The sequence below is a fragment of the Hakea prostrata genome, chromosome 1 (genome assembly GCF_041222555.1).
Source record: "Hakea prostrata isolate BN-2017 chromosome 1, UWA_Hpros_2, whole genome shotgun sequence".
NCBI lineage: Eukaryota > Viridiplantae > Streptophyta > Magnoliopsida > Proteales > Proteaceae > Hakea > Hakea prostrata.
Window position 1 is genome coordinate 20,890,475 of NC_142600.1, and position 13,619 is coordinate 20,904,093.

The 13,619-nt window shown below is 38.3% G+C and overlaps 1 protein-coding gene across 1 annotated transcript in view; it reads right to left on the bottom strand.

Annotated features, from left to right (window-relative positions):
• Positions 1-1,080: 1,080 nt before the first annotated feature.
• NFXL2 (NF-X1-type zinc finger protein NFXL2) overlaps positions 1,081-13,619 on the bottom strand; it is a 45,263-nt gene continuing 32,724 nt past the window's right edge. Inside the window, exons 11-13 of the mRNA XM_089169192.1 lie at positions 9,721-9,927; positions 2,318-2,407; positions 1,081-2,224 (exon numbers count right to left, since the gene is read on the bottom strand). Coding sequence (XP_089025318.1) covers positions 2,066-2,224; positions 2,318-2,407; positions 9,721-9,927 — 456 coding nt within the window. The 3' untranslated portion in view covers positions 1,081-2,065. The remainder of the gene's footprint in view (positions 2,225-2,317; positions 2,408-9,720; positions 9,928-13,619) is intronic.

Consider the following 13,619-nt stretch of genomic DNA (forward strand, 5'->3'; position numbering starts at 1 on the left):
AAAAGGTTTCACCTCAGCTTCCTTCTCATGGGAGTATGTTCCTGCCAACAGGCACTCTGGATTATACATTGATTAATGGGTTCTTACTCCCAATGCTTTTTGAAGCCTTCAAGTTTGAGTTCATTAGCTTTCTAGCAAATGCGGAGACTTTATGCAACTTCCACCAAGTTGCAGAAGCAGTTGCGTAATTTGAAAACTGTATATATCAATCCATTTTTTCGACTCAGTCTTTTTTTTTTTTCTTTCCGACTCAGTCTTTGAATTACTCAATCCTATTGATTTTTATGGTCGCTTTCAGACCTTTTTTTCCTCTTCTATTTTCAAAGGAGCAGGTAGTGATCATGGCAAACAAAGTTCCGTTTGTTTACTTGCGAAAAATGAAACCGTACATTGGTCTATTGGAAAGGAGAGGGAATTTTCGGAGGTGTTGATACTTGTATGATTGTATCCCAATTCGCCAAACGAACCTTGGGACCACATGTACCAGTACCCCCAAGTGTTTAATTTTTTTTTTTTTTTGGTAAAACCCCTAAGTCCGATTTGCATTTTGCTTCCGTGTATTAAATGAATACAAATGTTCAGTGGACCGTTGGATCGGAATTTAATTGAAATTTTGATCGAGATCTCTCCATCTCAATCGTTGATCTTCAACGATCGAGATTAAGATGAGATTTCGGTCAAAATTGACGACCGACGATCTAGCGTCCTGCGCATTAACACAAGCAAGGTCCCTCCAATTCCCTGCTTGAGAGAAAAGAATCACATGAGGGAGTTGAAACATAAGATTGCATTTACCATGGTTGCCGGCCATATCCAAATTTTAAATCAAATAATGGCTGTTGATCTTATCGCCTCCTCGGTCCTCACGCTGCTTCCCTGTTCCACAATATAACATCAAATATTAACCAGACAGCCCGCGTCAGTGTGACCGTGTCAGCCGGTGGGCCACCAACACGGCGTCAAGAGCTGAATTTGTTGACCCAATGGCGTGATGTGCAAGTGCAATACCAATATACGTGTTCAATGAACGATATTTGCTTTGATACACACCCAACGGAAGGACCATGAACCAGCCTACCAACTACTCGGTCAGATGAAAACATGCCATGCCAAGTGGCTAGCTTAAAAACAAATTATGCCCAAGTATGAAATCAAATTCATTGCACATCCATAAAACATTTAGAATCTTGATTATTGCGTTAGGCTGCTCTCTTCCCATGGATACTGGAACTGGTTGAAATCACATACCGTGGTGGCTTGGATAGTCTTAGACCAAGTCCATTGCCTTTTTAAAAAGCACAATGGATGGCGAAGTTAGATTCCTAGACGTCAACTTGGACCAGGCAAGTATATGGTTGACCAAGTTAGATACCAGATGTCAACTTAGACCAGGAAAGCGTGAAAATTTAACTTCATCATCGGACTGGGTCGTCTAATCACACTCTACTCCAATCTGATGAATCTGCCATGTCGATGGACCTGTAATCGACATCAATGACTCAGACTCAGTAGGATAAAGAGATACGTAAACCTACACGATACACAAACAATAGATTCCCCACTCTTGACCTGTCAATGGTCTTTGATGAAGAATTTCTTTTCCTCTTTTCCACGATGGTCCTTTTCGGTTGCTCGTCTAAGAATCAAGGTATGGTCATGGCACAAGAATCCAAGGTCACCCAACACATGGTATCAACCAAGCCAAATGTTGAGGATAAGAAAGCATATTACAATTTTCTATTTCCATGTTCAAGGACAATGAAACCACTTAAGACCTTGGCCCCTACGTGCTAGCAAAATGACATCAACAGGGTAGCTGCTAAAAACAGACATCATTCACATTATAAAATTACAAAACTCTCAATTATGAATGCACCACAGGTTATTGCAAAAAAATCACTTGGCTTATTTCATTATGATAATGGTAAACAATCACTTTACAGGGGCTGTACTTACCGAAGGTAATAGGATCCAACAATTAACTTTTGACCCATGCTGCAACTATGTTATTTCAACACAACTCACTACTTGTGACTCAACAAATGTACCAACGCTGAAGATGCTTTCACATTCTGGGAAATCTTTTTCTTTGTCTTTGTTTCTCGACCTCATTCATCCAATCAGAGAGCCAGAGAAGGCCCTTGTAACCATAATATGAGGCTCCTAAAATGCAAACTATAATGGAGATAAAAACAACGCATTTCCACACGATTGCTCTAATTGCCTGTTCAGAAAGATACCTCCATTATTAATAGGAAAAACAAAGAGCACAACATCAATGACAAACTTCTACCATACGGGATATAATAAGGCAAACCTGCAGCTTTGAAATTTCCCTGCTTTCTTGAATCTGTCCGCGCCTCTTTCGACGTTTTGGTCCATGATTTTCACTGCTCACTTCCTTGACCTAAGGATGAAACAACACAATTAGATTTTCATATTTAAGTTCTAACATCAAGTAGCCGTAGTACCAATATACGACAATAAAGAAAGGCTTTCTGAATGTTTTTTAAGGACTCAAAAAAGCAAATGAGAGGGAATATGGAGATAGCACAGTCCTTTATAAAAATAAGGGGCCTCAAATGTGTGAGAAAGGGAACTCAAAAACAGCACAATGGGCACTCTTAGGCGGGTTCATGGTAGGAAGTTTCGGCAAATTTCAGCCGAAACTTGGCAAAATTCACCCGGTTTGGAAGGTAGCGAATTGAAATAGGGGGCAAAAACAATATTATCAATAAATTGCCAATTTATTGCCGAATTGGCGATACATCGCTGATTTATCGATTTCTCGCTATATTTTTAAGTGAATTTCTGCTCAAATTTTCTTTGTTTTCCAAGGCTTTTCTCTCCTATTTTTAGCATTCTTGCTCTATTTTGCTTCAACCTTCGACATTGATGTAGTGTGTGCGAAGAACAAAGCTAAACGACTTAAACTTAGAAACCCAAATCTAACTAGGAAACTAAAAGTGGCCAGAAATCCCACCAAACGATGGAATTTGGTAGTCAAACACCTAGTGGGTAAGTGCCGATCAAGAACATCAGTTTAGGTGATGTTTGGGCCTAAATAGCATTCCTAGTATGTTTATTGGCTTCAAATTAAGCTAAGATATCTAATTTTGGCAAATAATGACATAAAATACCCCCCAAAATTGGGGGTCAGAGTCCTATTTAAACACAACGAAATATCGGCGAATTTCTCTGTTTCGCTAGTTTCTCCAAGGGGCAAAACGGCGAAATTCGCCGGTATTTTGCACCTTGGGTGCGTTACATTGTCACTTTCCTTAAGACTTAATGCCCCCCCCCCCCCCACCCCACTATGTGCAAAAGGTTACAACGACTAGTCTCTTAGGATACAAGGAAGCCCAACACTAGTTGTTTTTCAGGTTTTGTTCTGCATTGACAATCCTGAACCATAGAGTGTTTATGAGAAATTTAGTAACTCGTTTTGTAAACCGGGGGGAATATTCATTAGCAAAGAGGTACTTTTTCAGTATAGCCATGACTCTATATATATAGATACCTTTCTGTATAGGCACATCCGTACACAAACAGATCTGAATAGTTGGATTGTTCAGCCACACAATCCAATGGTCCAAATTGAAATAATCATATAGATTAGGATCCATCCTTATAATGGTTAGATTAATTGAGTAAATTCTAACCATTGGATCTTCTCAGAATCCGATGGTTCTACCTCCATTATCTTGATCGACTGTTGATCAAAACAAGTGGCCCAGTAAGATCTTGCTCATAGCGATGCAAGCATGCTAAGTGCTAAGTGCGTGCGCCAAAAGAGCTTAAAACAACCTGCAGCCATGCTGTGCATGTGTGTTCGGATGGTAAACTGTCCTTGCATGTACACCACCGTACATCAATGTGTCATATTATCATACTTTAAGGTTAATAGGCAGCACCTATTAATTAACCCAAGTTCTAAATCATTGGTTTCTGATGTGGGACTAAAATAATACAGACATTCCTAATATAGAATAAAGGAAAAAGGCACTTTTATTAATTCCAAGAAATAAATCTGAAACAAATCCATTATATTAAAAACATCCCCCACCATTCTGAATGTAATGGAAACCACACAAAGGAGCTCTCAGTACTCTACAAAGCAATGTAATTTGTCGCAGAGCTGGTGATTCCTAGTCGAACTATATCTCCATCGCATTTCTCTCTCAACATGTTAAAGGAGTATTTGCAATTGGAGACCTGCCTTGCCTTCTCAACTACACACTGCACAATCTTGATCTTTCCAATATCCTTTGGTATGATATCAATGCAGTGGGCAGCACACAGTATCCAAAAAAAGCTGTATTTGGTGTTACTCATCATCGATTCCACGCCTTCTTGATGTTTCTTACAAATATCTGTGACAATTTGCACAACATTCTTCACCACCACCTCTTCTACCACATCCTTTGAGAGCCTATAGATATATTGTGAATTTGTGATCCTTCACCTCTTTAGAGGCACCATTTATCTCTAAAAGACTGACTGCCCATCACAAAATACCATAAACTTCATGGACTTTCTCATCGGGCCATTTCATCCATCACACATCATAGTTACCCCATAACTCTCCTAGAAGGGTCCCATCCTTGCAATGTAGTCATCAATCTTTGCACTTTGCTGTGGTAGATACACACTTATGATCTCATAAGGGGTGGGGCCATGGTAACCTGGACTGGCCCGTGCAATAGTGTCAATCATTGTTTGGTAATAGAAGCCTTGTGCGTTGTTAGCTGGGATGGTGTTGAAGAGAATCCACTTTGCAATAAATTCTTTAATACGCCCCTTTGATCTTGGGATGCTTTGCCTCCTTTTTGAACACCTCTGGGTCCTACTCAAGAATAGGATCTTCTGGTGTTGGCATTGATGAAGGTGGAGCTCTTTGACTCTGTGATCTCCTTAGTAGACCACCAAACACAGATGGTCCAACACCTACAGCTCTAGAGGTACCGACTCTTACATTACCCTTGTCCCTCTCCTACTCTTGTACTAATCAAGGAAAAAATTTCAGTCGAAACCAAGATTTCGACCCAAGAAAAGGCCGAAATTTTGGTCGAAACATGTGATTTTTTTTTTAAATTTCGACCTTAGGTTTCGGGCCTTATACGACATCTATTTCATCTGATTTATTGCCTCTTACCTATTTAAAGCATAATAAACACAATGGAACTAGCATTTTGCCCAAAAAAAAAACCATTGAAAATTTATCATTCAAGTATACTAACAAATGACTGATTTCGACAAGTACAAACTGTATTACATACAGGCATAGAATCAACATATATGAATTGTTTGGTAGATAGTTACATATACAACAAGTCAACAAAATAAAATGACCAACTAGATCAAGTGATGGTGCCTCACATATATTAAGTTGAAGCCTATATATCATATATACATAAAATAAAAATACATAATTTTAGAAAATAATTTTTAAAATCAGAAAATGAAAAAATGGTAGCAAATAAAAAGAAAAAAAGTTAAACAAAACACAATCATAGATCATAGTCCTACTAAATTAAATTCATTCAGAATGAATCAAATCTCCCATCTTAGAATTGGATTTGAACCAATATCCCACGAGATGGGGCTAGGTTCAAGGGCTCCTGCTGAGATCTATCTATTTTGAAATATTCTTGTAATTCCTCCATTTGAAATGAGGTTCAAATCAAAGGCCAGGTATTTCTAGGGTTTTCAAATGATACATAGTGCAATACAGTCAAAACAAGGCGCATAGTAAGAATAATAAGAAAAGAATAAAGACCTCGGAGAGAAGTAGGCTAATCAACGGACAATTATTAAAATCAGAAAATGAAAAAATGGTAGCAAATAATAAAAAAATAAGTTTAACAAAACACAAAGATCATAGTCCTAGGCTAAACATATATTAATTTCAAGCCAACACAAGATTATTTAAGGCATGAACAAAACAAAAATAAAAAAGGGGAAGTTTGGAACTGTTGGGTATGGCTCATGCTTCACATTTTATTGTTGCCGGAGTTCCTTTGTAGCTGTTGTGGCTTAGGAGGTGCTTGGAGGCAAAAGATGAGCAAAAGAGGTGCTTGAAGGCAAATGGGTTGTGGAAATTAAGTGAAAATGGGATACAAATCAACAAAAAATGAGGAAAAACAAGTTGGAATGTTGAAATGGTCGAAATTTCAGTTGAAACTTTCGAAATGGTCGAAATCTCCGAAATTTTAGTCGAAATCTGTAACTTTTTCGAAATAATTGGAATTTCGGTCAAATTTTCTTCTATGGTACCAATGATGCCTTGCTTTGTCTCATCACCCAACGCACGTCCCTAGCAGTTACATCTATCTCTCATCACTAGATTTAATTATAGGATCATCATCATCATCACCACCACCACCATCCCTAGCTCCGAATGAAGGCCTCCCTACCTCTAGTGCAACTCTGACTCTCTCTTTGTTTGCCTTCCTCTTGTTCCCTCCCTTCATGTAATCCTTCACTACCAGTGTTGCATCAACGGAAACTATGTGGCGTGCTACCACATCTCTAGAAGTGCTAGCTAGATGTTGCTTTTGTCTAGTGGCTCCACCTCCCAAAAACTTCTGGTGATAGAAATTGCATTCAGTTTTTCTCTTATTCTCATCAATAGGTGTAACTTACTACCATGTAATGTCACCTCCACCTTGCGTACCAGAATCCCTAGATGATCTTTGGCTTTGATCATCCCGCTCATATGAACTCCCCTCCTCTTGCCTCTATGACAATAACCACATACAGTCTGACATTATCACTATTGCATACATAAAACGCTTGCAGTCATTGAAAAAGTTCTTTCACAGAAAGAAAACAATGTTCTACCTTTTAGTAATTTTCCCCTTGCCCATATATTTGTTTTTCAAATATAAAATCAATCATTTTAGAAAATTTCCAGCAATAAAATTGATTGCCTAAAGCAAATCGGAATATGAACTAGCAAAGTCAAGCATGAAACCACATAGGTAGCACTTGAAAAACATATAGAATCCATTTCACACTTTTCCATAATTTTCAAAACCATGACAAGTATTTTCCCCTATTTTTTGTAATTTCTATATTTCAAAACCATATATTTTCCTATTTCGACTTGGTGAGACCATAGATTGGCCCATGAAGTTCAACATATATTTATTCCATCACATACAAGTTGTATATCACATATATTTTTAAAAATTTTCATTTGAAAAATAGATTTGTTAAATACAAAAATAAAATAATACACTTAGCTGAAAAAAACATTTTGACACCACTGAATTTGTAGATCGGCCCACTGCAGTGTCGGTCTCGATCTGTCAAAATTGCATTGAAATGGTGCTCTTAAACACGATTTTTACAAATAGCCCCTTCAAAACTGTGTACAAAAGACTTCGGCCATGTGTTCTGTTTCAATCAGGTCAAAACCCCAAAACATGGCTGAAAATTGGAGAAGTTTTGAATCATGCCAATAAGCAAATGTAGGGATTCTTCACATACATGAATGTACGACAGTGGATTCCATCTGAATGCCTCACAGCATTCATATTTGCTCAAGTACGTGAGGCGTTACCAGTCTCCCTGCAAGCAAAAGCATTGCCTAGGTAGCACCTTGACAACTATGGGTATCAAGCCACTAAATTTCTGATTATCCTTCCATCTCCGGAAAGAAATGTTAAGCTAGTAGGGACTGGTTTCCTGATTATCAAGTCCCAGAATTTGCAATATCCTGCTTCCCAGCAAATTGGAAGTCTTCTTCTATTTTCTTCATATGCCATTGGAAGTCCATTTCTGGTCTCGACAACCAGACTGTGTCTGTGACATACCTTGGCAAAGGACACAAGCTTTAGAAGATTGATTAGAATGAAATTGTGAAACAATGTACTGTGGAGTTTTATGTTGAGTCCTAGTTATTGAATGGGAATAGTTGTCATAAGATTATACACCCTATTTGTAATTTTACATTTATAAAGAAGTATGAGGTTGCAGAATCCTAACATGCGCTCTAGGGTTCCTTTCCATTGTGCTTTCTCCTCCTCTCCCTCTTTCTTCTTTCTCTGCTCATGTAGGGACTGGTTTCCTGATTTCTATGTTGTTCAAAAATATATTTCTCAGAAGCTAGAATCAAGGTGACCTTTCACAATCTAAGTCTTGTGAACTAACCCCTTTATTGTCCCGCCAGTTTCATCCAAAGTCTTACCAGATTCCAAGTATCTGCACAACAGATATTGAGACCAAAAGGTAGCTAGAGAAGTTGTTGAAAGCGTCACAATTATATATTCTAATTCACTAGCAAGTTTGACCATGTGACCACCTCTCCAACTTGGAAACTTTGTTCTCCTGGAATTAATTGGTACCACTATTCTTGAAAAGGATAATAAAAGCATCAAACTTATCTATGATGATTATGGTTAGCATCTCATACAGCTATGCCAGGCTAATTGAAATTAATGGGACTTTTTGAGTCAAAAAGGTATATGTGTATGTGCGTTTGTGTGTCCCAGTACCATATGCGGAGGGTTGGGGTTTGTTGACAAAGAGAGAATAGAAGGGTCTTCAAAGCCCAAAATTTTCCCAGAACATATCTGCACCTTCATCTCTTCTCAGAATGTTAAGCCCCTAATAACCAAGGTGTAAAAACGTAGAAGAAGCAGGGGAAGACAGCAGCAGCAGCAGCTGGTGCAGGTGAGAATACAGCAACACTCGCAACAAGGGAAAGGGAGAGGACAAATGGCAATCCCTTATTGGACAGCAACCACCACTCTGCCATGGGCAGAGGAGCAGAAATGACAGTCCAGGTGGCAGAGGAACATTGGATAGGAGCATAACAGTTTGTCAGAGTTTTGTTATGGAGGCTGAAGAGAGGGGAAGGAACTAGATAGGAGAAATGCTACAAGCAAGTGCTTGTGGGAGAGGGAAGACCTCTGGGGGGATTAGCTAGCCATCGGCTGTTCTAGCTTATCAGAGTTATAATTGGTTTTATCTTAATTTCAGAAGTGTTTATCAGTAGTAGAATCAGTCTGTATTCAGCAGCCATATCCAATCAGGGAAGCTTGATGTAATTGACTATATCTCCAATTTTATTCTGTTGTTTTGCTGTTCTGAATTCATAGGTTTCTGGTGTTATTTGTTTCTGTTATTGAAGTTTATCAGAGATATTGAAAGAACAGAGTTATATGTTGTTGCTGTTTGTATTGAATCTGTAGTCATCCATTGTTGTCAGTAAGTCATTGATAGGACTCAGATTCAAGTTTGAGAGGGTCCTATCACAGAACAGTAGTCTTATCTCCCATAGAGTCATGTACAAGGTATAGGTTTCTGGGGGCATTCAATCAGTCTATTCTACTGGTAATAAAGCCTTCACTCATGGAGCCTCCTTAAATTGCTACATTTCTAGTCGTTTACTTCAGAACAGGAACCTATTAAATAGTTACTACATGCTACAAAAATAATCCAGGGTGATGGTAGATACTATTAGCAATATATTTTGCTCAAGGAAGCTATCTAGAAAGTTTGATTTTGACATGGACCTCCCTGTGGAATGTTGACAATCAAAGTTGTTATCCATCAGACAAAAATGCTGTATTTAGAAATGTAAATCAAAATGTGGCATGCATCGGAGTCTGGAGGTAAGTTACAGCACAGAAGCAATAAGCTAAAAGACCCATTAGAGTAATGGAGCAATACGAAATTAAGAGTACACTCCAGCTGCCAAAAATTTTTTACCTCTGGAACTTTAGTTTTACAGATCTGTAAGTCTGGTTCAATAGCCTTTAATTTACTAGTGCACTGTGGACCACAAGGAAGAAGTCCAAGCCCAAACCGGTTTTTTGGGATATCATTTGGATCAAGACCTTTTTTGCGATAAGCAGATTGAAGATCTTGACATAGCCACTCCTTTTTCAGGTTTTGACATGCACAACGAACGGTAACCTTGCAAAACAGTATAGTAAATGCAATTAAGATGAGACAAAACTGTAGCAATTTCTGGCACAGTTCTAACTTCTTAAGCACATTCTTTAACTACATCCATCTCCTTTTTCTCTCACAGATAAAAGCAGCCATATTTCTTTTCAAATTACAACACTTGCCCAAACACATCTCAATTCGTTTAACCAAAATCAGTGCATTTCCCTAAAAAGAACATCCATATCAACATTTTCAAGATTTGTTTATGGTAGTTGCATTGACACTCAGACAAGATCCTAAATGACTTAATAGTAATAAGAATAAAAAAAATAAACAAAAAGGAGCAAAGCCCCCACCTTCTAGGGAACTGAATCTATGAAAGCATCCATTTGATGCAGAATGGGCACGGATGAATCTGTTGATCAAAATTTCTTCATTGTGAGAGATCTACTGATGTGCTGCATTTCCTTTATTTTTTTAGTAAACTGATTTTCTATGATTAGTCAAGGCAAGCCTGGCCCAGAATCCTCATAGGCCAAGCTGAAAGATAAGGTGAAAGAGTTTAGGATGTTTAATCATTTAAATTTTTGGAAGAAAGCGATATAGTGAAAATTGGAATATTGAACTTTGACCTTGAAGGTGGTCAGAGCAATAAAATTAAAAATAGTTTCATAAGATTGACAGAACTTATTTTATCTATCAACAGATGGTAAAAGCCCAAGCAAACCTCCCTGCATGGATTAATACATTCTGCCACATAGCAAATAGGATGGGGCCCAAATCAAAGTAAAAAACACGGTCGTGTATCTGCAGGTAAAATTTAGACCCAAAGGAGTTTGGCCATGTAATGGAATAGAATCTGAAAATCCATTAATGATAAGTTGCAGAAAGTAAACTAAAAAACAAAGGCAGGAACTACGAGGAAAATGCAACATGAAAGCAAATGATCAAGTTATGACTTATCATCACAAATTTGACAACTGGCCTATCTAGATAATCTACAAGTCAGCATTACCAAATCACCCTTTGATGTAGCACAATATTGTGAGGCTTCCTAGATAGAACAGTAGGTCACATGGAAAACCTTAGACCAATAAAAAATATTGAATCAGAATTTCAGCAATCACAGTAATGGGCAGAGAAGAAGTGTAAGAATACTCTGGGTTCAACTAGGACCAATTGGTCCAGTTTCTGGTCCACAACTTGCTCTGCGGATTGGAGTTCTGGTTCTCCTTGAACCCAGAAATCATGTATGGTCTTGTTCAGAATCTTAATGTCTTCATTTTATTTGTTATTTAAGTGGTTATAGTTTGGCTGTACAAGGACTCTATAGGAACAGCCTCAGAATATATAGTTCCTTGGTCTGTTTAGGACAGCTACCCACAGTTTTTCGCCGGGAGGAGACACCCTTTCTCTTGGGTTTTCTTTCAATTGTTACTTTTTTTTATTAATAATGTGGTTAAATCAGTCCAGGACTCAACTAATTGCTGGTTAGTAACAAATCAGGTTTCATTACCGTCATTTTTTTTAATATGGCCATTTTTTGACAAATGGTCTGAATATCCCATATAGAGAAGATAAGGGTTGGTAGCCTATGCCTACCCATGACTTAGGGAATAAAAAAAGCCCGTTTCAGGCTGGACATTAGACTTCATGCACCTGTGCATTCATGTATTGCCATGGAAAAGATTTCAGTTGAAACATGCACAAATTTCGCTGGAATCTTGGTTTCCAGCAGAACCGAGACAAAACTTGTGGGGGAAAAAATGAGTCACCGCACTTGGTTCAAGTGGGTCAAAATTTTGACAGAAATGGATTAACTCAAGCCGAGTTGGTCAAAACAGTATCTTTTAAGTGATAAACTGTCTTTCTTTCAATGAGATATGCAAAGTTCGGTGGTTTCGACAGAAGCCAAGACTCCAACACATGGCTTTGGCACAGACCAGTCAGTATCGAGAAGCATTGTTCCCCATTTTCAGCCCTATACTACAAAATCGTACTGTACGACCTCGTCTCTCAAGCCTGACATCGAAGACTTACTCAACATCCTTGATGCCTTCCACATTGAAAGGTGCGACTACGTTGGCCATTCCATCTCCCCCATGATTGGAATCCTTGGCTCCATCTGCCACCCTGAACTCTTCGTGAAACTTATTCTCATTGGTCCAGATGGGTACATCAGAAAGACTTTCGTTTTTTGCCTGCCCAAATTGGAAATTTGCAGGTTCTTGGGCGACAAAGATTATCATGAGGGATTCGAAAGAGGAGAGAGAGTTTTTACGGCAACGAAAGCTAATAACAAAGCTTAGGCTAATGGGTCTGCAAATAGAGTCAAAATATACCGATTTGCTGGAGAAATTCCCTGGCTTCGGCCGGGTCTCCTGAGATCTTGGCCAGATCACGGTGTCTGGCTGGCCAAAAACAGGCCTCAAAACCAAGATTCTGAACCTTGAGTATTGCTAGTGGGTAATGGCTATTCAGCAAGGGATCCAGTAGACTGTTGATCTCAAACAGTTGGATTGCTGGTTATCTATCTTCTTTTTAATCTCAAATCCAGTCAGAATATTAAATTTCTAAACATTGCAAATGGTAGTTTTTCCCTCTCTCAGCTTCTGTCTGTTCAAATTAGATACAATTCAACAAGTTAAATTATGTTCAGTTAATCCTTGGTCCTTGTAGTCCAGTTTCTGAATCCCCAATATATCCCCCCACCAATTTTTTTTAACAGCTAACAAAACTGTATTCATTCAATTGATGTCAAGAATCCTAACTGTATTCGACTTCCTAAAATTTCAATCTCATGAAAGATTTTCCTAGTTCAGATTTCTGGCATTGTTATGGATCAATGATATTGAATTATTCATAAAGTCAGATTGTTACACAAATTAGAACAGCCTCTTTGCAAAGCGTGGTAAGGCTACGTACATAAGAACACCCCCCAATGGTGTAACCTTGGATTGAGGTGATCAAACAAGTGCAAAATTGATAGGAAATTAACAAACAGAATCAAGAAAGGGAATTTCAAACAAGGGCTGTAGGGGCCTCTTAGGGATTCCTAGGGTTCTAATGGCTATGTGGTGCTAAGGGGTTGCTTGATAAAGCAAAAGAAAGTATTGATTTAAGTTTGGTGAAGTATGGAAGTCCTAAGTTTTAGGAGGTAGTTGAGTCAAAGTAGACATTTAAGGTCAAAAGGTTGAGGGGATAGACAATGGATGGGCTGCTACTTGTAGGGGATGGTGACAACCTAAGGGTTGATGGGCCCACGAAATGTGAGACTGAAAAGACCACGAAATTGTGAGTTGCAGCTTTCAGTTCAAGATCCTTTAATGGAGGTTTTACTGACTATTCTAGGGAATAATTGCAGGTTTAATGGTGGACAGCAAGTTAAGGGTCGATAAGTCACTCTTGTATCTGAAAGGAAAACAAAACAAGAAACTGAGAAAGGAGGGATGAACTATAACACTGTTAGTCCATGAAAATCCATAACACGTTCTATAATTTCATAAACATCATATTTCTTCCAAATATAATCCTGTCATTGGCAGGAACTGCAACCTATGTAAACTGGAAATACTGATACACCAAATTAGAATTATTCACTCACACAAAAGTTATAACAAGACGAGTGAATAAACCTAATCCCATTACCAGCCTATCAGAAATTGTGGGTCAAGTTAATAAATGTTAGTACAAAATAAGTTCGATGGAGTTATTAC